The 24,170-nt window shown below is 41.1% G+C and overlaps 1 protein-coding gene across 1 annotated transcript in view; it reads left to right on the top strand.

Annotated features, from left to right (window-relative positions):
- The window catches only part of VWA8 (von Willebrand factor A domain containing 8), a 282,235-nt gene that overhangs the window by 23,632 nt on the left and 234,433 nt on the right, over positions 1-24,170 (top strand). Inside the window, exons 3-4 of the mRNA XM_045012690.1 lie at positions 13,522-13,652; positions 16,747-16,857. Coding sequence (XP_044868625.1) covers positions 13,522-13,652; positions 16,747-16,857 — 242 coding nt within the window. The remainder of the gene's footprint in view (positions 1-13,521; positions 13,653-16,746; positions 16,858-24,170) is intronic.

Here is a 24,170-nt window from a genome sequence, read left to right as displayed (position 1 = left end):
TGTTTATATTCATCCTTTGTAATCTGACCGAATTTCCACTTTTTGTAGGACTCTTTTTTGAGTTTTAGATCACTGAATATCTCCTGGTTAAGGCAGGGTGGTATCTTGCCATATTTCCTATCTTTCCTATGCAGTGGGATAGTTTGCTCTTGTGCCCTTAATAATGTCTCTTTGAAAAACTGCCAGCTGTCTTCAGTTGTTTTTCCCCTTAGACTTGCTTCCCATAGGATTTTGACTACCAACTCCCTGAGTTTGCTAAAGTCTGCCTTCTTGAAATCCATTGTCTTTATTGTGCTGTTCTCCCTCCTACCATTCCTTAGAATCGTGAACTCTACCATTCCATGATCACTTTTACCCAAGTTGCCTTCCACTTTCAAATTCTCAACCAGTTCTTCCCTATTTGTCAAAATCAAATCTAGAACAGCTCCAGTAGCATTCTCCACCTTCTGAAATAAAAAATGGCCTCCAATACATTCCAAGAACTTGTTGGATAATCTATGCCCTGCTGTTTTATTTTCCCAACAGATGTCTGGGTAGTTGAAGTCCCCCATCACCACCAGCTCCTATGCTTTGGATGATTTTGTTAGTAGTTTAAAAAAAGCCTCATATGAGCACATATGGTTAAGTTACGAGATTTGCTAAACATGTGAGCAAGACATACCAGCCAGATACCTAAGAAAGAGGATTCTCTGTACTATCTCAGAGCACTAGTCCACCCTGTCTGGTATCCTGTCTCCAGCTGTGGCTAATCTCTGGTGCTTCAGGGAAAACAACACCCTCAAATACTTTTGGCATATGGTGCATCAGGAAAAAAAATTCCATCCTGACCCACACCGATGACTGGCTGAATCCCTGAAGCATGAGATTTGATTATAGCCATTGTCGTAATGCAGAGATGCAAGTGTTATGAGCATGTCGAGGACATATAGAACTGCCTGTTTTCTCCATGGTCCATGGAGGGAAGGAATGAAAAGGGGGTTGAAAAATCTCCTAGGACCACCACCACTATCCAATCTGACCCTCCTCCCCAACATACGGGCCACAAAATTTCTCCTAGAAACAGGATTAAGGCATGTCTTTTAGAAAGAGATCTCATCTCATTGTAAAGACTCCCAAGTGATGGTGAGCCCCCCACCTCCCCAGTAAGCTGTTCCAATATGTTATCACCCTTACTTCTAGGAAATTGCATTTTATTTGGTGGTTGAATTTATCTAACTTCAGTTTCCAACAGCTGGAACTTGGTAGGCCTTTGTCAGCACGATTGAAAAGCCCCATACTATGAGATCTCTTCAATATGTAAGTACCTTTATACAATGATCAAGTCATCTCTCAGTCTTCTTCCTTGATAAGATGAATAGGTTGAGTCCTAAAGCCTCACCTCATAAGGCTGTTTTTTCAGCTCCTCTGTCATTTTTGTGGTCATCACTTCAACTCTCTTCAGTATTTCTGTCGGAAGACAGGATACTAGGATAGATGCACCTATGGTCTGACCCAGCATGGCTGTTCTTATGTTTTTATTTCCACATCCTTCTTCATGTACGGACAGCAGAACTGGACACAGTATTCTAATAGGCCCTGAAACTAGCACAGTCTCCCCCAAGGCTCCCCAGCGGCTGTTGCTTGTTCCCCAGAGTCCCACTGAAGGTGTTGAGCCTTCTGGTTTACCTTTTCAGGGGAACACCATGCTGAAAGCCACCAGACACCCAGACAAACACACAATTTTAAAACAGCACTACTCGTTACTTAAGTACCATGATAGATAGACAGATCTATACAAAATAATAAATACACCTCTATGCATTTCCCTGCCTCAGGTTCCTCACCACTCGGGAGACTTGTTGGATTTGGGCAGAGCCCTGTGAGGTATCCAGAATCTTTGCCTGCAGGTCATGGCTTCTCTTCAAAATCATGGAGCCTTTTCTGGCCCCAATAGCCTTCTCTAACCTTGACTGGTCCTGCAGTTAACACCCTCTCCCCACTATGAAAACCTGCCCAAACTTCCTGTGCCTCTTTCCAAAATACTCTGTTTTAAGTTTCTTATAATTTTGCTATACTTAAACTGTTTGCACTGAAATTTTCCAAGCCAGGTGTTTGCCTAAGACTGATTTTTGTGTGTGTGTAAATTTCAGCTATAATGGTTCAGCAATTTTCAAGAACCAGGCTAGGGAAAAACAAGTTGTTTGCCCAAGTTAAAAAAAATTCTTACAGGTATTTAGTTCAGGCACCTCTCTGGGATAATGTAGTCAAATTTGGCCAATTTATAAGCCTCTGAAAAATCTCAGTTCACACATGCTTAGTACTGAGCCCATTCCTTCCCCTCGCAACTCCTACGCACTGTTAGAGTTTGGCCGCTAAATTCACTGAAGATTCTATTTGTAGTGAACGTGTTCCATCCCCATGCAACTCCTACATGCTGACTGGACATACACTAACCCATGGCTGTAGAGGCTGTGCAGGATTTCTGCTGCAATCGCTCCTCCTGACAGCAAGGGCTGCTGGGTCAGGGACACACAAAGGTTCTTTAGGACATGGGGCAAAATCTGAAACTGAGGCCCCCAGTCCTTACAAAAACATGACCACTCAGGGGAGGTTAATGGAGAGGCTAGAAAGCGAGCCTGCACTGTGCTCATCCCACGGCAGCAGCTCTTGTCCTGGGTTTGGCCCAGCAGACCCTCCATTTTGACAGAGGGGCCACCAGGCCAAATTCCAGTTAGTGGTGTTGCAACCCACGTTGTTGTAGTGCCATGCTGGTTTGGCCTGGTGGCCCCTCTGTCACAATGGAGGGGCCTCTGGGTGCAAATTTCAGTACCTTGCGTGATGCTAGGCAAATCAATTAAACCAAAATTTTCATGGAGGTCACTGAGTTCTTCATTTTCTGGGTGCCCAACTTGAGACACTGGGAGGTTTGATTCGCAGAAGTGCTGAGCACTCAACTGCAACGGAGGTTAATGGGAGCTGTGCACTGAACATATAAAGTGTTATAAAATGTAAGTACTCTGAATAATTGGGCCCTAAGCTTCTGAAGTTAAGCACCCAAAATTAGATGACACTTTTGAAAATGTTGGTCTGAATTTCTCTGCATTAGTTCCCCATGTCTAAAATAAGGACAATAATATATCACCTTACCTCAGACAGGGTTTGAAGATAAATTCATTAATGTTTGTAAAGAACTAAATCCTGAAATGAAAACACCATAGAAAAGTCCCTAGACAAGAATAATTCTGTGTTCAGGATGTAGGCTTTGCATGGTGTGTAGTAAATAATGTGTGGGGGCGGGGGAAGGACACACCAAATGGTGAGGACAAAAATAAATATTGAATGGCTACTTATTCAGTGAGTACCATCCATGTAATTAATGACTGCATTATATGCATATGCACCCTCATTTTGGTATTTCCTAATTTGTATGTGGATGACTTTGCAACCTTAACGTTCTTTTAATGTAATTTTCTTGGACGCAGTATATATTGTAAAATCAGATTACCCAAAAAAGACTTTCCACATATTGGATTTTAAATAATTATAATTTAGTATCTGTAAATACAACCATAAGTCTGTCCAGTGGATGAGCATCTTGTGGATGAATAGCATACAGAAACCATGAGCTGAACTTTCTGTAGCAGTATTCTACTAATAAATTAAAGTATTCTTATATGGTCCCCTCTATTTACTTCACAATATAGTATAATTAAAGCAGTAATTCCTATTGATGTTGACTGCAAAACAGAGCCATCTTGTAGCATTGATCTTTAAACAGAATTCCCTATTGAAGCTAACAATTCTGCTTAAAAAGTCAGTGACATTACTAGGCCCATAAATGATTAATATGTGTGTGTTAATAGCGGGATGTACTGCAATAACTGCACTGAAGGTAACATAAGCAGTGTTTTTCAGGTACTCATACATTTCTGAAACTTTCAGCTTGCAGGCTGAAATTGTCAAGGCTTTTTTCTGCTCAGGGTTTGTTTGTTTGTTTGTTTGTTTGGTAGTTTGAGCAAAAATTGTTCAGCCACCAGTGTTTAGGAGGAGAGTGAGGAAAAGTTATACTTCCTCCTTTAAATAGGCTCCCCAAAATCACAAGGAAGTTGCAAAAAAATGTTGACCAGTTTTTGAAATAAATATTTGGATTAGAAATATCAGAAAGCAGATATTGAGGTGTCAGAAGAAGAGGTGGTGGAGCAAACTGATCATTTAAAAAACATGAAATCCATAACAGTGGTTTACATCTAAGAGTTCTGAAGGAGCTTAAGTATGAAATGGCTAATCTGCCTACACAACTATGCAATCTCTCATTTAAAAACAGCCACTGTTCTTTTTCAAGTAGTGTCCCTGTAGTTGCTCCACTTCAGATGTGCATGTGCCCTTTGCCTTTGGTCAGAGATTTTTAGTAGCAGTGCATGTTCGGCCCGTGCGTGTGCCCTACACATCCTCTTCATGTTCCATGTCAAGACTACATAGGGCTGTGCACGTTAAATACCCATAGTTCCTATTCAACCACCTTCGTCCAGCGAAGAATTTAGTGTGTAGCTGTTTTTCTTTTTAGCATTAGAATATAGTATATAGTGTTAGTTCTTTAGTTAGTTTATAGGATACTTAGCAGTTTATAGTTGTTGGAATTGTTGTTCCCATTTTCTTTTTTCATCCTAAAAAATAAAAAAAAATGTTTTTTCCCCTGTTCAGGGGTCAACTTTTTTTTCTTGTGTCTGGGATGCCGGGTTCCCTGGGTTTTAAAATGTGCCTCTCCTGCCGGATCAGGCATTGCTTGGGAAACTTGCATATCCCCTACAAGTGGAAGATTTACACTTCTCTTAAGCGAAGAACCCATAAAAACAGGAAAATTAAGTACAGGCTATTAATGATGGAGCAAACCTTAAGACTGGCTTCAGGCCCAGGTACAGAGAACCCCCCTGTACAGGAATCCTCCAGTTCTGTTAGTGCCCTGTCTACTTTACGATCATTGTCACCAAGAGCTTCCACGTGCAGGCAGCATTGAGACCCCGGTCTTTGAAACTCTCTGTGAGTGAGGTTACCTATAACCGCTCCATCAGTTCTGAACTTTCCACTCAAAGACTAAGGAAGGAGATAAGAGGAGCAGGACTGAGAGTTCCTCCTCAAAGAAGATCCAGTCCCTGGAGACTTCAGTCTCTGAAAGGAGTGCTCTTGAGGCTCTGACTACTTCAGGTACAGTAAAGCAGTCTAAGTTTTTCTCTCAGTTCTGTATATTGGCAGTAAAAGAACGGTACCAAAAATGACTACTACTATCATCAGAGCCCACAATAGCAAGAAAAACAGCCTCTTCGGACTCTGTGGTGCCATCGGTATTTTCATCTGTGCTTCAGACAGCAACAGGGAAAACAGGAAAATACAGTGAAACCCCGCTAATGTGACCTTTGGGGTCCAAAAAATTCCATCGTGCTAAATGCAGGGTCGCAGTATAGCGGGGTTTCAAATCAGTCAGGTTTTCAGTGGTCCCCAAAGCGGTGTATTGAGATGCACTGCCTAGTGCCCCTGGTGCTTAGTGTCCAGCAAGGGAGAGGAGCTGCAGCCCCCCGCCTGCCGGGGACAGAGAACTCCGGGGCTTTGGGCACCGGTGCTCTCTGTCCTCGGCAGGTGTGGGGCCGTGGCTTCTCTCCCGCTTCAAGAGGAGCCGTGGCTCCCCGCCTGCCGGGGACAGAGAACTCCGGGGCATAGGCTTCTCTCCCGCTTCAAGAGGAGCCGTGGCTCCCCGCCTGCTGGGGACACAGAACTCCGGGGCATAGGCTTCTCTCCCGCTTCATTGGTACAGTACCATACTGTATTATACTATACCTTAAAGGGGAGCCAACCTGTGATTGCGTTATATGCGATTTCGCATTATGGCGGGGCGTGTTATGGCGGGGTTTGACTGTAGTTTATTTTGTGTAATGACCTATCCACTTTTGCAAAATGGAAACCATTAAATTAGGCTTGAATAAAGACTGGGAGTGGATGGGTCATTACACAAAGTAAAACTATTTCTCCATGTTTATTCCCCCCCTCACCCCCCCCTCCCCCCGTTCCTCACAACTTGTTGTCAACTGCTGCAAATGAACCATTTTGATTACCACTACAAAAAGTTTTTTTTCTCTCCTGCTGGTAATAGCTCACCTTAACTGATCACTCTCATTAGAGTGTGTATGGTAACACTCATTGTTTCATGTTCTGTGTGTGTATATATATATATATATATATCTATATCTTCCTACTGTATTTTCCACTGCATGCATCCAATGAAGTGGGCTGTGGCCCACGAAAGCTTATGCTCAAATAAATTTGTTAGTCTCTAAAGTGCCACAAGTACTCCTGTTCTTTTTGCGGATACAGACTAACACGGTTGCTACTCTGAAACCTTAGTTTTACACTAAACCATTGGGCATGACTGCTTGATTAAGCTCAGCCACCCTTCCTTGCCTCCCAGTGCCTGGCTATTCAGCTCAGACTCCATGCACCTCCTTTATCCTTTTCATAGATCAGAAGGCAGTGGGGTGATGGCCCAGTGGGCTGGGTTTGCTGGAGGTTTTCCTAGATGATTGTCAGGGGCTCCTTGGCACACTCAACCAATCATAGCCTCTCTGTGTGTTGGGCTGCACTTTCTCTGGCTCTAAGGATATTTTGACTGGGGCGGAAGGAGCAGCCTCCTTTAATCTCTCCTGGGGAAGGAGCCAAAGGGCAATTCAAGTTTTCTGATATCGCAAGGTTTTCCCTCTGACCCCACCCACGCACTGTAGGCAGGGCTCAGGGTGAGCCATCATCCTTTTCTATTGAATGTTCTATTGTATGTTATTGCTGAATGTACGTTGTTGTTATCCTGACTAACCATTGCCTTTTCTTTTCTGTGTTTGCCAAGGCAGTTTGAGTTTCTACATGATCTAGTAAGTTATGTTGCTCCTTTGGGAGTGGATGTTATCTTGTTGGGGGTAAATTTCTTTGCCTGCTTGCATAAAGATGGTAGATATGAAGGAAAATGTTTCTTCCAGAATTGTGGAATTCACTATAGCAAGAGAGACTTGCCAGGAGAGACTGCTTGGAGTCTCTTTCAGTGGTGGCTTTCACCCTTTCTGTGCGGGCAGGGTTGGTACATGCTGCAAATCCAAGCATTAGTGGGCTGGATTGTATCTTTGGCTGGATAACCAATTTTGACATCTGCTACTTAGGAAGAACAAGCAGCGACAGCCACTCTTTGCTGCAAAGACTGAATTTTAAGTGTGTTTGAGAATTCTTGGGCTCAGGATTGACTTCTTAATTTATAAGCAATGCATTCACACTTTGTAAGGTGTCTGCTTGCTTCTCAAATAATACAATATAATATCATACACTTTGTTTCCACCAGCCTAGATACACAAGCATAGCAACTTGTAATACTGTGTACTATTCTGTGTGTGCCTGATGGTCTTTTAGTGTATAACTTACACAGAGTGTCAAGTATCAGAGGGGTAGCCGTGTTAGTCTGGATCTGTAAAGTGGGTCTGAAGAAGTGGGTATTCACCCACGAAAGCTTATGCTGCAAAACGTCTGTTAGTCTGTAAGGTGCCACAGGACTCTTTGTCGCAACTTACACAGAGTATACTGCAAACTCTTCTTTTACAACATCTTAAGCTCAAAATAAAAATATAGTGCCAGATCCTCAGCTGGTGTTAATCAGCTTACCTCTATTGAAGCCAACAGAACTACACTGAATAATAGTGAACATTTTGTGGCATATATATGCAATCTAACTTTCAACTAGTTTGCCTCAACCCGTAAATTTCATCTTAAAAAAAGGTTTATTGTTGGCCATAAAATAAATGTATAGTACTTCTACGATGGTGATAGATAAGAGAATATAACCATATAAGAAGTGTAAGTCAATATAGATATACTGGGCCATTATGACAATGAAAATAGCGTAATTACACAACAGATAATATAAGTTAGATGCACTTGTGCAGTATATGCTAAAGAAAGTGTAGAAAAAAATGTGATCACCTAATTATGGACTGAACTATGATGCATAGGTACAAGGAGGAGAGGAGAGGTTGTATATACAATCATAAGTTCATAATTTCCTGAGTTATTGAGTGCTCAACTGTGTAATTTATACATAGTTAATAAATAGAGTATATGTATCGAGAGGCTCAATGAGGTATAGAAGTTAAATTTTAGTATAAAAATAATTTCTGGAAAAACAAGTGAGGTAGTGTCATGAGAAACTATCTAGGAGCATACTTTCCTTGATGACTTTTCAGCGTTTATTTGAAACATATTGCCTGTGATTGATTTTAGAAAGAGTCAATGTGTACTGACTTTTGGTACTTTACAAAATGTATTTTAATTGATAGAACTTTAATCTGCATGCTAACAGAATGATTTGGAACGAGTAAGCAAAGAAACATTTTCCCAGCTGCTGGCTACTAAATATGTCAGTAAGGAATTCTGCCTATGGTGTCATTATCCCTAAAAAGGGAAATTATGAAATTTTGTAGAAATTTAAAAACCAGTATTTCTGGATATTAATACTCCAGGGTAAATACTGTGGCCAGGAGAACATAAGTGCACTGGAGTACATTAAATCTGTGAGGGACTGCCCCAGAGACTTTAGAATTTTCTTGTATGCTGTACAACATTTATGTTCTGTTCTACATGACAGTTTGTTTTGCAGATGTTGCTGTACATTCTTAAATCTTGTTTCTATTTCTGGCACTGCTTTTAAGTCTGACCCAAGTTTTTTCTTGAGGCCATCCTAAAAATAGAACTGGCTACACATGTTACTGTGAAATACACCAGAGGCAGTCGCAGTCACGCTGCATGACAGCTGCCTTAGCCATGCTTTTAATGCATGATTTGTGAAATTGAAGAGTTCAGTTTTACAGCAAGATTTCCTACCTACTTAAAACATTATCATATATGGATATCGTAACCCTCTTATTGAAGAGCAGTCATAATAAAAACGCACAAGGGACAAGTGCATAAAACAGGTTAAAGGACGTAATTAATGCCTTTCAAGGATGGTCTGCGTCTTACAATTTTTAGGATAGGTTTATTTATTAAAATAGTTTTACATTTGTGGTTATATTTTTAAAAGCAAATACTTTTCCAGCAATTATAAATAACAATCTCTTGGTAGTGCAGTTTTTCTGATTTGCTGCATGAGCCCTTTCTTCTTGAACTATGTGTTATAATGAAGCTTTTTTTTAATTTCCCAAAGTCTGTCTCAGAAAGGTTCACACTATTAAGAACATAAGATCAGCCATGCTGGGTCAGACCAAAGGTCCACCTAGCCCAGTATCCTGTCTTCCAACAGTGGCCAATGCCAGGTGCTTCAGAGGTAATCAAGTGATCCATCCTGTCACCCATTCTCAGCTTCCGGCAAACAGAGGCTAGAGATGCCATTCCTGCCCATCCTGGCTAATAGCCATTGATGCACCTATCCTCCGTGAATTTATCTAGTTCTCTTTTGAACACTGTTATAGTCTTGGCCTTCACAACATCCTCCTGCAAAGAGTTCCTCAGGTTGACAGTGAGTTGTGTGAAGAAATACTTCCTTTTGTTTGTTTTAAACCTGCTGCCTATTAATTTCATTTGGTGATCCCTAGTTCTTGTGTTATGAGAAGGAGTAAATAACACTTCCTTATTTACTTACTCCACACCAGTCATGATTTTATAGACCTCTATCATATCCCCCCCCTTCGTCGTCTCTTTTCCAAGCTGAAATGTCCCAGTCTTTTTAATCTGCCCTCATATGGAAGCTGTTCCATACCCCTAATCATTTTTGTTGCCCTTTCCTCTACCTTTTCCAATTCCAGTGTATCTTTTTTGAGATGCACTCAGTTTTCAAGATGTGGACGTACCTTGGATTTATTGAGAGGCAATATGAAATTTTCTGTCTTCTTACCTATCCCTTTCTTAATGATTCCCAACATTCTGTTATTCTCTGTGGGGAATTTATTTTTCAGAATTCCACTGTGTGTATGTGTTATGTATGCAATGCATATTGAATTTGAAGAAAATATTTTTCCAGCATAGATATGTTTGTATGGTGACACCAGATGGAATAAACAATATGTTATCATTTATGTGTCCATAAATAACCTGTTGTTTAAAAGCACTTACTTGAATTGTCTGTTCCCTTTGGTTGTTAATACAAAAGTGTACATTGTTTTAAACAATTTGTGCTTAGGGCCCAATATTGTTCCCATTGAAATCAATGCCAGGAATCTGGTTGCCTTCAGTGGAAGCAGGATCGAGTCTTTAGTGGTTTTCCTGGATGGCAGGTCAAAATATCCAGCTTAAATGCTGAAGTTTTTTATTCTGCACTGAGAATCTTATTTGAACAACATGCGATAGTTTTGTATACTGCATTGTAGTGTACCCTCCCCACCCAAATACTTGAAACAGGTGCTTTTCATACAAGAAATGTGATTAACTTTAAAGTTGAATTAAAATACTTTTAAAATGAATAGGTACAAAACGCTATCTTTAGGGCAAGAGATGATTAGCAGAATATCTAGGTAAGCTGAAATGATAAATAATTTGTATCTATTTTTAATTTATTGCATTTATTTAGATTAATAAAACATATGCTCATCTTGTGCTCTGGGTGTGCATATAGAATTTATTTTTCATAACAATATCAAAATGACTGGATCATCCCCCCAGCCAGTAAATACACATAAAATATAATAAATAAAAAATGGAAGCCAGACATTAGAAAATCACTTTGTGTATTACTTATCTTTCAAGATCGGAATTCTTTGTTTCTTCTGCAAGGCTTGGGTACATCACTAGCATCTGAAGTTGTCTAAGGGATATCCCTCTGAAGCATTAGGCCAGAGATTGGCAACCTTTGGCATGCAGCCCATCAGGGAAATCCACTGAGCCTTTGCGGGTTCAGCTGATCGCAGCTCCCACTGGCCGTGGTTCGCCGTCCCAGGCCAATGGTGGTGGTGGGAAGCGGCACGGGCTGATGGATGTGCTGGCCGCTGCTTCCCACTGCCCCCATTGGCCTGGAATGGTGAACTGTGGCCAGTGGGAGGTGCGATTGGTTGAACCTGTGGATGCTGCAGGTAAACAAACCGTCCCAGCCTGCCAGTGGATTTCCCTGAAGGGCTGCGTGCCAAATGTTGCTGATCCCTGCTTTAGGTCCTGATTCTGCAAAGACTTTCACACAGCAATTATCTCAGAGGACAGCAGATAGCTCTATTCTGTGGCTCTTACTGGGCTTGCATAGAAAAAAAGTGGTCCTATGTATTAGTTCCTGTTTCTTACTGACTGTTTAGGGCAGTGACGAAGCTCCTCCACTCATGTCTGTTTCTGGCAAGTCTTTCAATGGTTCCTCAGCTGTGTCCCAGATTTTTCAGCTCAGCTTCACCATGTTGTTTTTGGGCAGCCTCATTTTTGCTTGCCTTCAGGTGTCCATCTTACTGCTATTCTGTTGATGGAATCAGTTCCCATCTTCAAAACATGGCCAATCCATCTCCAACGCCTCTTGGTAATGATAGTGCTCATATCTTCTTGGTAGCACTGTGTGAATAAGTCTTGGTTTGAGATTGTTCTGGGCCAAAAGATAGGGAGGATTTTTCTGAGGCGGATTGTATGGAATGAAGAGAGTGTGAAGATAGCCTAATATCTTTTTTAAGTCAAGGGAGATGTGGTAACCCTTAGATTTTTCCAGACCTCTTACTGTTTCACATCCTGTTTTTTCAGAATGTTTGATTCCTTGTTCTCGATGAGGGACCACTCTGAATTCATGGTTCAGCTTAACCATCTGGCTCAGACCACACCCTTCCTTAAAAACTCTGCAATCTGCAAGAATCGTCTGCCTCCATGGATGGAGACAGTGGAACCTGTGTGAAAAAAGTTATGCCAGTTGGATATGTGACAGTCTTTTCACATTTTGGGAGCTTGTATAAGGACAACATGAAGTCTTTGGTGTGTTCAGTGTCAGATTCCCAAGTGCTAAAGGCCCTGGGAGGAATCCTTGCTTCATTGATGTCAATAGCTGAATTCTCATTAACTTCAGTGGGGCTAGGATTTCACCCACTGCCTTGGAAGGTCCTCTCTGATTAGAAGGAAAAAGTGAAAGAACTTTGTTCATCCCTGTCTTATTTCTGTGTTCCTTCATTGCCTCTTCTAAACACTCTCACAGTCTGCCGCAGTGGCAAGTCACAGAGGAAACATGTGCTGTACCGAATGGCTAATTATTTTGTATGACTCAGTGCCAGTAGCTTTCCCAACACTTAGGATCCTAGGGGAGTTCTTTAGTGGCATGTGGGAGATAAAGAATAGGCTAACTTTTATATTGCTTTTGCCTTGGAAGCTAATTTGGGAGTATGCTGTGGTGAGAATTGGATGTGCTGTGGAAGGCACAAAATCTTCTGTGACAGTTTCTGTCTACAAGAGAGATTGACTGGTATAGTCGGTGGTGGTATAACCATTCATAGAAACCATTTGCTTTTGAACATATTTTTGTTTTTTGTTTTTAATTTTATCAAATGTTTTGGGCACCTTTTTTATTCGTAAGTCCATTACTATCTCTGGTGATGTACTGTAAGCAGATTTATGACTGTTTGATAAAAGGCTGCTGCAAAACATATAGGAAGAATGAAAATAAGACACAGAAGAATCTTGTTAATTTTTATTTATGATTGGGAAATCTATTCTGAATTACCAAATTTTGCATATCAGAGAGTAAGCAGAAACACAAATCAAAAACTATATCAACTGTATTGATTTATGCTTTGAGCAGTATACTGGAATGTAAATTAACAGGATAAGTAGTATTTTTTTGATATACTTCCATCCCTGACTACAGCAACTCTAATGTAGAGCCAGTGGATGTGCTTTGAGTCTGTTAACTGTCAGTGTGTCTTTGGAGACTGCATATTATAGAAGATTGAAGTACTAAGATTTGACTATACTTAGAATTTTTAACTCTGCGTAGCCACTTATCTGTATTATAGTAGATTAAAGTGTATAGAAGAATTTGATTAAAAAAAACCCTAGCAAATTAGACCTTATTTGTCACTACAACTTAAGCTACTTGATCTGGTGCAAACATTTATTAAATATCATTTTGTATGAAAGCAATTAAATATAGGCTAGATAAGTCCTGTTTCTCTAATAACAGTAATAATTAATTTATTATTCATGTTACAGTAGTCAAGACTGGGGCCACATTGTGCAAGATACTGAACCAAACTCATAATAAGAGACAGTCCCTGCCCTGAAGAGTTTAAAAGCTGATTTGAGACAAACTGACATGAATTTAACAAACAAATGAATGGAGTGAGGCAGTGAGAATGAGGGTATGTAGGGTAGATATGTGGTTACAGAGACTATGTGCACAATTAGCTGCTTTTGAGTTATTCAGCTTTGGATTTATTTATTTATTTATGTATTCAATTTTAAAGTCTAAATAAACAAGGAGTATGATGTCAGTAACTGGCCACCGACCTCATTTAATAGTATTTGTTTAAAGCTGCGTAATTTAGACTAGAGTTAATTTATAATTTTTTTTTCTTACAGTGTCAGACAATTTGGCCCAGTCTGTAGTCCAACATCTAAGATGGATAATGCAAAAAGATCTTTTGGGGCAAGATGTTTTTCTTATAGGGCCCCCTGGACCCCTTCGACGCTCTATTGCCATGCAGTACCTGGTACATTTTAAAACTTTGTTTATATTAATGGAGAATTGAAGTAGTTAAGATTATTTAGTTATTATTGTGTGTCTGTGTGTGGGTGTGCACGTACGTGTGTGTGTGTGTGTGTATGTATTCTATTACTTGTTGAATTGTAAAAGGTAATATTAGAAAAGCTTATATGACTTGTTACTTAGTTGCCAAAGAACATGCTTTTCAAAGTTTGATTTTTATTTTACAATGAATAAAAAGTACAAACATTTAAGTGAATAAGTTTTTTGCTTAATCAATTAAATGCTACTAAGAAAAAACAGTGGAAAAAGTGTTACCATATGTGATCACAAATGGAAAAATAGTCTATTCTTTGAATTTCATACCTTTCAGAATCAAGATCTCTGCATACTGTGTTAAAATCATAGAATATCAGGGTTGGACAGTGAGCCACACTGCTTCCTCCATGGAAAAACTGAGGGAAGGGGTTGAGGGAAGGAATACTCTGAGGTTTCCCTTGCAGATTTTCCTCATAGTGTTTAGTTAGAGGTGTGCATTTGTTTTTATTCCCCTGTCCCCCGGGGGAAAAAGGGGAAGTGTGGCACCTGCCCACTGGACCTAAAAGATCTGCTGGAGGTCTTGTGACTGCACCATGTGTGAGGTATCCTTCCCACCCCACTATGAACCATGGGTGTGTGGCTTTACCCATTAGCGTTGAAATCTACCACAATGTGCCTTTTAGTGCTTCCTCATGTTGTATAAAGAGAGCCCGTCTGCATTTTCCTTGCCCTATATTTTTTGTTTGTTTGTTTTTTTACATTAGAAATGCAAATTGCATCTGTCCTGGGAGATTGTATGGACCATGAGACAACTGGTATCATTATAACTTACTAGATGTTAAGGAAATGAAATGTAATTAAATGGCAGTTATACATAAGAACGGCCATACTGTGTCAAACCAAAGGTCCATCTAGCTCAGTATTCTGTCTTCCGACTGGATAAGATTGTGTAAAAATCTTTTATGTTTGTGTGATGGGTTGCCCCCCTTCGAGATGCCACCTGATGTGCTGAGATACCACTGAACTTGCCTGTTCTGCCAGCCAGTGCACCCTTTTTACCTGACTTGCTGAGCCAGGCTATTGAGCCTCCTCCAGCACATACACAGGCAGGGCCACACTCAACTGCAGAACGACACAGACACTGAGATGAGCTCTGAGGACCCGGCTTAAAGGACTTGCCCCAGCACTCAGGTGTCCACCTCCCTTGAGGTGCAGACCCAAAGGTATATTATGAAATCTGTGTCCTCCCTCAATGTGGAGGAAGGTATGCACAGCCTATTCCCCCCCTCCCCACCCCCCCAGTTGTGAATTTCACAAACTGGGTTATATTATAAACAAGAAATATGTTTATTAACTATAAAAGGCAGATTTTAAGTGGTTAAAGGGGTAGCAAACAAAACAAAGCAGATTGCTAAGCAAATAAATCAAAACACGCAAACTAAGCTTGTTTCACTAAAGAAATTGGTTACAAATTGTAATTTCTCACCCTAGATATTGTTACAGGTAGATTACAGAAAGTCTTGAAAGGCAGCTGCACTGGCCTGCACTTGAGACTTCAGGTATTTCCACTTACAGACTGGACGCCCTCCCAGCCTGGGTTCAACCCTTCTCCCCTCAGTTCCGGTCTTGCGTCTAGGTGGTGTTCAGTATTTCTTTGGGTGGGGAGGTGGAGGAGAACTACGATGATGTCATTCCCCTGCCTTATATAGCTCTTGAGTATGTCAGAAACCCTTTGTCTCCTGGTGGAAGACCACTGGCATTCCCAGGGGTGGGTCCAGTACCAGGTGACTCAGACCCATGTCTCTGCAGGGTTGTAGCAGCCATTACTCGTAGGCTGTCTGGAGTGTCCACAGGAAGACTAAGCTCTTTCACAGCCCATTGTCATTGCTAATGGACCATTAACCCTGTTTGGCTTTTCCATTGTTGTACCTGAAGGACTAGTTGGGGGTGACACCCAAAGTAACACATTTAAAATACAGATACATATTCAATAATTCTAACTTCAGATACAGAAGTGTAACAGGAATACAAATTGGATAATCACATTCAGTAAATCATAACCTTCCCAATGACATTTACACGAGCCATCTTGCAAAAAGTATATCTCAGTTATGTCATATTCATATCATAAGCATATTTTCATAAAGAATATGGAGTGAAACATCACAGCTTGGTTTGTTTACAAATGTTCAAATGAACTGTTTGGGAAGAAAGTTCTGGTAAAGATACAACACACTTTCAGCTAAGAACTGAGAGCATTCTTGGTGTGTATCTCTGAGTCCCCACTGAGGCCTACAGAAGAACAGGAGACCTGACCTGCCAGGCTTGATATTCGTGCTATTTCTAAGATTAAAAAAAACCCAAGTAGGATACAAACATAAGGGGGGGACATTCAGACCTATTTCATAAAGCAGCAAAATGGCACAAACCCATTTTTTTCTCTTATAGAGAAATTTCCAGGTTTAAAACTTTAGTTACTAATGTAAATAATAAATACCATAGTACCCAGGAGCCCAATCATGGATTCGGACCCCATTGTGCTAGGCGCTGTATAAACTCAGAACAAAAAAGCAGTTCTTGCTCCAAAAAGCTTACAAAAAATAACAGCATGATTCAATAGGGGAAAAATGTAGTTCTTCAACATACTCACAAGGATGTTTAAACTCAGTGGTTATTTTCTGAGTAACAATATTAACATCACTGAACAGCAGCAGTGGGAACTTATACGACTCCTATTGAACTTAATAGGAAACTTGTGAATTTTTGCTTATGTGACTCATTGTTTTTCAGTGGCCACTACTAGAAAGTCATCTTGGAGATAAAGCATTTTACAGGGCACAGCTGTTCAGGTTAGAGAATTTATAGCTGTTTGTTATGATTTTTAGAACACATTTGGGGAGTATAAAAAATTTATTGAGCAAAAATTCAAACTATTATTTGTGAGGAAGAAACACACTGTAAACATGTTAAATCTAAGAGATATTAAATTTTTGTTCAGAGTTACTTTAAATGACTGTGCTGCAGCCTAGGGCTCTGTAATAATTTCTCACTACTGCCCACAGGAGCTGACCAAACGAGAGGTTGAGTATATTGCACTATCAAGGGACACCACAGAAACGGATCTGAAACAGCGCAGAGAGATCCGAGCTGGGACTGCTTTTTATATTGATCAGGCAAGTTGCTATCACATCCCAAACTTCTTACTGTTTACAGCTAGTCCAAAGGAAATTGCAGTCTGAAAAATCAAAAAGAAATAAATTTAAAGTTGTAAATTGGGATTCTAGAAATATTGATTTAAGATGCTTTTTCTATAGACAGAAAGGCTTATGTTGTCCACTTGATTTTGGTGCTTTTGAAAATGCTTCAGCACTGAAGCCTTGTCTACATTACCGCAGTAAGTTGACCCAAGTTATACTACTCCAGTTAAGTGAATAATATAACTGAAGTTGATGTAGCTTAGGTCGGCTTACAGCGGTGTCTACACTGTGCTGTGTCGATGGGAGATGCCCTCCCGCCAACTTACCTTATTCTTCTCAGGGAGATGGAGTGCTGGAATCAACTGGCGAGCGCTCTGTGATTGATTTAGCGGCTCTTCTCTAGCTGCACACCGCTGCATTGATTGCAGCAGTGCCGATCTACCGATAAGTGTAGACATGGCTTGAGACCCTAAATTAGCAAAGTACTTAAGCACTGAAGTTAGTGGCACTGCTAATATGCTTAAAAGTTACACACATACTTAAGTACCACATTTCAGCCCTTAAAGAGAAATGAGATTAACTTATTGGTATATGGATACATGAATTTTAAATAGAACTGTGTTCATTAGGAGCATGAATTTCGATACTGATGTTCTACCCACAATAATAAAGCTTTTGTAACCTAAACTTTAATTGGTGGTAAATAAACGTATGTGCCATGTTACTGTGTATAAAACCATAACGTGTTACTGTGTATAAAACCATAACTAATGACCTTTTAGTAATAAAAGTATTATACTCCTCACACAGGTGCATTAAATCTTAATTTATACTTATAAAGTGCTTTTGCGTTTCTCAGATGTAACTTGCGATATAAATGCAAAACATTGTGGAAGCCAGACACTAGTTTTCTGTAGTTTCTGTGATCCACAAAGTATGAATTGTTTCAAAATAGAGGCGGCTTTATGCAGGCTGTCTTGAAATATACCCCAAATGGAAAATATAAAATAATGTATACAATAGACTTTGGATTTGAATTACTTCCATTGGCACAGCTAAACCAGAGTTGAGATGCACCCCTTGGGGTAAGATTATAGTAGACTCCATCGGCAATACCAGGAGGGATGATCTGGAGTGTCGATGAGAAGCACAGTCAGGAAAGTGACAAATACTTCCCTCATGGATTGTATTTTCTAAATGGGCAACCAACCTAATTCTCAATTACTGAGGGACAATCTCCACTCATTGATGTATTTCGCTTTCCACAATCAAATCTCTGTACAACTTTTCATGAGTGAGGTACCCGAGTATTCGGATTCTAATATCTAAACTGTATTGTTAAATCTATTCACTTAAATTTGGGTTATTGCTGATTATGTATTCTATGTATCATATGACTTTAAAAACTAACTTTATATTTGTGGATAATCTAAGTACAGACACTTTTTTCTCAACCTATGTATTATATAATTATTTTAACATTAGGTTTAACAAAATTTTTAATTCTATTCTATTTAAGGCCTCGTCTGCACTAAAAAGTTAGCTTGAAGGAGGCCGCCTTAAGTCGACCTGTTAGTGTATGTATCTACACTACCGGGTCCTTTATGCCGACCTAAATTGCCTCAAACGTCGACTTCTGTAATCCACCTCTGTGAGAGGCGTAGCACTTAATTCGATTTTCATGGGTCGACTGCGAGGTAGTGGAGATGCAACGTTGTGTAATTCGACTTAATGGGCCTCCAGATGGTGTCCCATAGTGCTCATCTGTGACCGGTCTGGAGAGCATTCTCAACTCTGCTGCACTGCAGACAGGTACACAGGAAAGAGCCCCGCCCCTGCTAAGGCCCTGGGAATTTTTGATTTCCCATTTCCTGTTTGATCAGCCTTAAGAGCATGCCAGCTTGAGCACAGCTGATCATGGAGACTACATGCCCCAAATATGCTCCAGCCTGGTCTGCACAGGAAGTAGTGGATCTCATCACTGTGTGGGGAGAAGAGTCTGTGCAGGCAGAACTCTGATCCAGCAGAAGAGACGCTGACATCTATGCAATGATTGCTCATGGAATGGGGGAGAAGGGCTACACGAGGGACATACAGCAGTGCTGTGTGAAAATAAAAGAACTTCGCGAAGCGTACCAGGAGGCAAGGGAGATGAACAGTTATTCTGGTGCTGAATCCCACACATGCCGGTTCTACAACGAGCTGCATGTGATTCTCAGGGGTGACCCTACCAGCAGCTCCACAAGCAACGTGGACACCTCACAGGTGTATGAGTCTAGGGACAACAAGGAGGACGATATGGTGTATGAGGAAGAGGAGGAGAATGGGAGACAGGTGAGTGGTGGATCCATTTTCACTGAGAGCCAGGAAATATTTTTAACCCTGGAGCTCTGTGGGTTGCAGGACATCACGGTGGCCGACCATGATGCTGGGGAAGGCACCTCTGGTAAGTATACAGTTACAAAGTTCAGTTAAACTTTAGTGGGCACACGCATTCAGTGGTATGGTAGGTTCACTGTGAAGAAAAAGGGAGGTGCTGTGGCTCTCTGCTTACAAGAGGCCGCTCCAGCTACACTGAGGGTGGCCCTGGGAAAAGACTATTTATGTGAACTGGAATAGCCTGAGAACCTTCCATGGATATCTCTAGGAAGCTTTCATGGAGGTACTCTGCAATCCTTTGCAGAAGCTTTCTGGGCAGGGTAGTCTTGTTTCTTCCACCATGGTAGGACACTTTTCCACGCAACTCCTGAATTAATTCTGCTGGCATCACTGTGGTACGCAGCATAAGGACCGAGTCTGTATCCAGACGCTTGCAGCATCTCCTTCCTTTCTGCCTCTGTTACCCTCAGGAGACTGATATCACATAGGGTTGCCTAGGGGAAACGGGGGAAGTTCTCAATAAAAGTGCTCTTAGAAGAAAAAAAAGGGCATGTAGAACACCTCCCCCGCCCCCTCCATTCCAGATCGCTAATGTGTCTTTACTGTGCTCGGCATGGATCAGCAAGTAGTTTAAAGTGGCTGATAGGGGACTGGAGCCCTACATGAGAGATTCCACAATTTGGGAGTGAAAACGTTCCCCCTCCCCACCCCGTTAGTAAACAGCTTCCCTTGGTGCTATGGGGAAAGGCCATTGTTCGTCTAGCTACCTCTGCTCCTGAGATTAGCCTGCCATAAACTTCATGAAAAGTGTGGTTGCCCATGACCCAGGGGGGCCTGCTCACCATGGCTGGAGCAGCAAAATGGCACAGTGAATGGTTGCGGATTCTGATTATGTTATGGCTTGCACCTAGTATAATATTTAAAAAAAAAAAAAGAAAACGGCCTTGCTATGGAAATATTTTATTCATGTACAGTAGCTCTGTCAGGGTTCCTTCCCCTCTCTGAACTCTGGGGTACAGATGTGAGGACCCGCATGAAAGACCCCCTAAGCTCATTTTTACCAGCTTAGGTTAAAACTTTCCCAAGGCACAAGTTCCACCTTGTTCTTGAACAGTATGCTGCCACCACCAAGTGATTTAGACAAAGAATCGGGGAAAGGACCACTTGGAGTCCTATTCCCCCAAGCCCTGCACCCCCTTTCCTGGGGAAGGCTTGAGAATAATATCCTCGCCAGTTGGTACAGGTGAACACAGACCCAAACCCTTGGTTCTTAAGAACAATGAAAAATCAATCGGGTTCTTAAAAGAAGAATTTTAATTAAAGAAAAGGTAAAAGAATCACCTCTGTAAAATCAGGATGGTAAGTACTTTACAGAATAACAAAAGATTCAAAAACACAGAGGATTTCCCCTCTAGGCAAAACTTTAAAGTTACAAAAACAGGGATAAACCTCTCTCTTAGCACAGGGAAAATTCACAAGCTAAGACAAAAGATAATCTAATGCATTTCTTTGCTATTACTTACCATTTCTGCAATACTAGATGCTTAGTCCAGATATGCTTAAGGAGATGCATTTTTCCTGCCCTAGTTCCTTACTGACTCGAAGAGAACAAAAACAAAGACACAAACAAAAACCTTCCCCCACAGATTTGAAAGTATCTTCTCCCCTTACTGGTCCTTTTGGTCAGGTGCCAACCAGGTTATCTGAGCTTCTTAACCCTTTACAGGTAAAAGAGGAATTAACCCTTTACAAGGGAAAGAGGGATTTTATGCTACCCTTAGCTGTATGTTTATGACAGGCTCCTTTATTTTTTCCTATGACTGACAGCTGGAAATATGTCCTTTGGCATGTCATCAGTACCTGAAAGCAGACTTTCACTGATTAGAAGGAGGAGAAAGAGAAGGCGGGAGGACATGTTCACCGAGATAATGAATGCCTCTGAGACAGCTGAGACAGAGCTGAGAACGTGGAGGATTTTGCTGTCCGATAAGTTAGACATGGACGTGGAGAGCAGGAAAACTTCCAGTGAGCAAGAGTGTGTGGCGCAGGATGAGATGCTTCAGATTATGAGGGGCCATGTTGAGGCAGACATGTTGAGGCATCTGGTTAAACTGCAGGAACAGTAGCAGGAGGGTAGAGTTACTTTGCAGACCCTGGTAGACAGCCAGCCAGCATCGCCTGGCGCAGAATCACCCTCCCCCAAGGGTTCCCTGAGGCGTGAGCTCACATTACTGTGACTCATTATTGAAACGGCTTTTCATAGCCTTGCGGATATGCAGCACCCCTTGCTGTGCTCTTCTTACTGCCTTGGTGTCTGGCTGCTCAAAAATTGCTGCAATCTGTCTCAACTGCCCAGCACTGCGGAAAATCCCCCCCCCCTTTTTTCACAGATATTATGGAGCACACAGCAAGCAGCTATAACCATGGGGATGTTCTCTTCACTAAGGTCCAACCTTATTAGTAGACTTTTCCAGCGCCCTTTCAAACGACCAAAGGTACATTCAACCACTATTCTGCACTTGCTGAGCCTATAGTTGAACCGTTCCTTGCTGCTGTCCAGATGGTCAGTGTATAGCTTCATGAGCCATGGGAGCACAGGGTAGGCTGGGTCCCCCAGGATAACTATAGGCATCTCAATGTCGTCAATGTTCATTTTGTGGTCTGGAAAGAGAGTCCCGGATTGCAGCTTTTTTAACAGACCCGAGTTCCTAAAAATGCATGCATCATGAACCTTTCCGACCCATCCTACGTTGATGTCAGTGAAATGCCCCCTGTGATCCATCAGAGCTTGCAACACCATTGAAAAGTATCCATTTCAGTTTATGTACTCTTTGGTGAGGTGGTCTGGTGCCAAGATGGGGATATGTGTGCTATCTATCGCCCACTGCAATTAGGAAACCCCATCGCAGCAAAACCATCCACTATGTCCTGCAGATTTTCCAGACTCACTACCCTTCATAGCAGAAGTCGATTAATGGCCCTGCACGCTTGAAGCACAGCAGCTCCCACGGTTGATTTACCCTCTCCAATTTGGTTCCCCACTGACCGGTAACTGTCTGGCATTGCAAGCTTCCAAATAGCGATCACCACTCGCTTCTCACTGTCAGAGCAGCTCTCATTTTTGTGTTGCTGAACTGCAGGGCAGGGGAAAGCTCTGCACAAAATTCCTGGAAGGTGGCCTTCTGCATTCAAAAGTTCTGCAGCTACTGCACGTCATCCAATACCTGCAAAACAATGCAGTCTCACCAATCAGTGCATGTTTCACAGTATCAGAGATGGTGTTCAACAGAGTGCAGCTGCCAGCAACAACTGTGAATTGTTTTTTTCAATGGCTTGCAGGACATTGCTGTGTTCTGTGCGGCAGACCCTACTTTGGGTCTGGAAATACTGCAGGAGATGGTGTGAGGTGTTTGAGATGCTTACACCAAGAGTGCACTGAGCAGGCTCCATGCTTCTGGGGTTGTTGCGTACGCGCGATTGTTTTAAGGTGCGAAAATCACTGGCTTGTTTGCCGTTGAGCACAGTGCATCATGAGATGCCGACGCAATGTTCCCATTCTCCCTCGCGACAATGTTTTGGTCCCATGAGGCATTGCACAAACTTCCCAAAACACACTGCGGCAAGTTGCACTTTGGGATAGGTACCCATGATGCACTGCTAGTGAGGACACACTCCATTGAGGCAGTGTGTGTGGCCACACAGCATGCTCAATCGACTTACTTAATTTGGAGGCTTAAGGTCGAATTAGATAAAGTCGACTTAATTTTGTAGTGTAGACAAGCCCAGAGTTCTGGTATCTGAGTGCCTACTGCTTCTGAGCCCCTGGAAAATGGAGAGCAGCTTTAAATTCTGAACATCTTTAAATTCTGAAGCCTATAGCCTGAGTTCTGCTGGTGGAATAAAGCCCTGTGTATTTCTCAGCTGCTGAAGATAAGTGAGGCTCTGTGACGTCACTGAACACTGACATTTTTCAACATTTAGTACTACAATCTTACATTGTAACTAAATACTGTAATGTAACTAATGCTGGCTTGCTGTTACCAGAAATTATTTTAAAATAGTGAATCTGGATTAGGCTCCATGATCACTGAACTACAAAACTTTGCCGAACTTCTGTCTGTAGACTGTTGATAAGATAATGTTCTTATTTATAGCTCTAAATTTTATATATATATATAGAGTGAGAGAGAGATAGAGAGAGAGAGACTAAATACTGTAAACTGACATCTTAGTTGTTTTAGAAGCATACATATTTGAATGTAGTTTTTTTACCTGGAGTATCTGAGTATGACGTTATAATCTTAAATGTGATTTTTTAAAATATAAGTTTGAGAGATCTTAATGGATCAGAAATAGTAAACTTAACCGCATATTTTATTATGAAACAATGGGTTGAATATTTTTGAAAATTATGGTATCTATGGGTGCATTTGGGAATGGATATTTTCGATGGGTGAAAAAGTATTTACTTTTGGACACGTAAATTACTTCAAAAGATGAGAAAAGTAAACTACGGTGAAATAATGGAAAACCTCAAATCATATGGTATACTTAGTTTCTGTGTTAAATTGTGTAAAATAAAAACATTATAATGGGTTAATGACCACTTGGCTTCTGTCAGGTAATGAGAGTCAAGTATTGTTTTCTTGTCTTTGCCCATGGCCATTAATTTCTCTATTCAGTCATTAAATGACTGTTACAAGCCTCCAGAAATGCCATTATTGCTGTTATGAAGACAATTACATAACCTCTTGACCGTCTGTAATTTATTACATGTGTAAATTATGTTGCATGTGAAGTAATTAGTCTGAATTTTTTTGTATTACTTAAACATTCAAATGGCCTCTTTTTCATATTTGGTTGTTTTTATAGTTAGAGGAGCTGGTCTCCAGAGAATTTTTGTACTGCTT

The sequence above is a fragment of the Mauremys mutica genome, chromosome 1 (genome assembly GCF_020497125.1).
Source record: "Mauremys mutica isolate MM-2020 ecotype Southern chromosome 1, ASM2049712v1, whole genome shotgun sequence".
Classification (NCBI taxonomy): domain Eukaryota; kingdom Metazoa; phylum Chordata; order Testudines; family Geoemydidae; genus Mauremys; species Mauremys mutica.
This window is presented reverse-complemented; position numbering and strand designations above follow the sequence as displayed.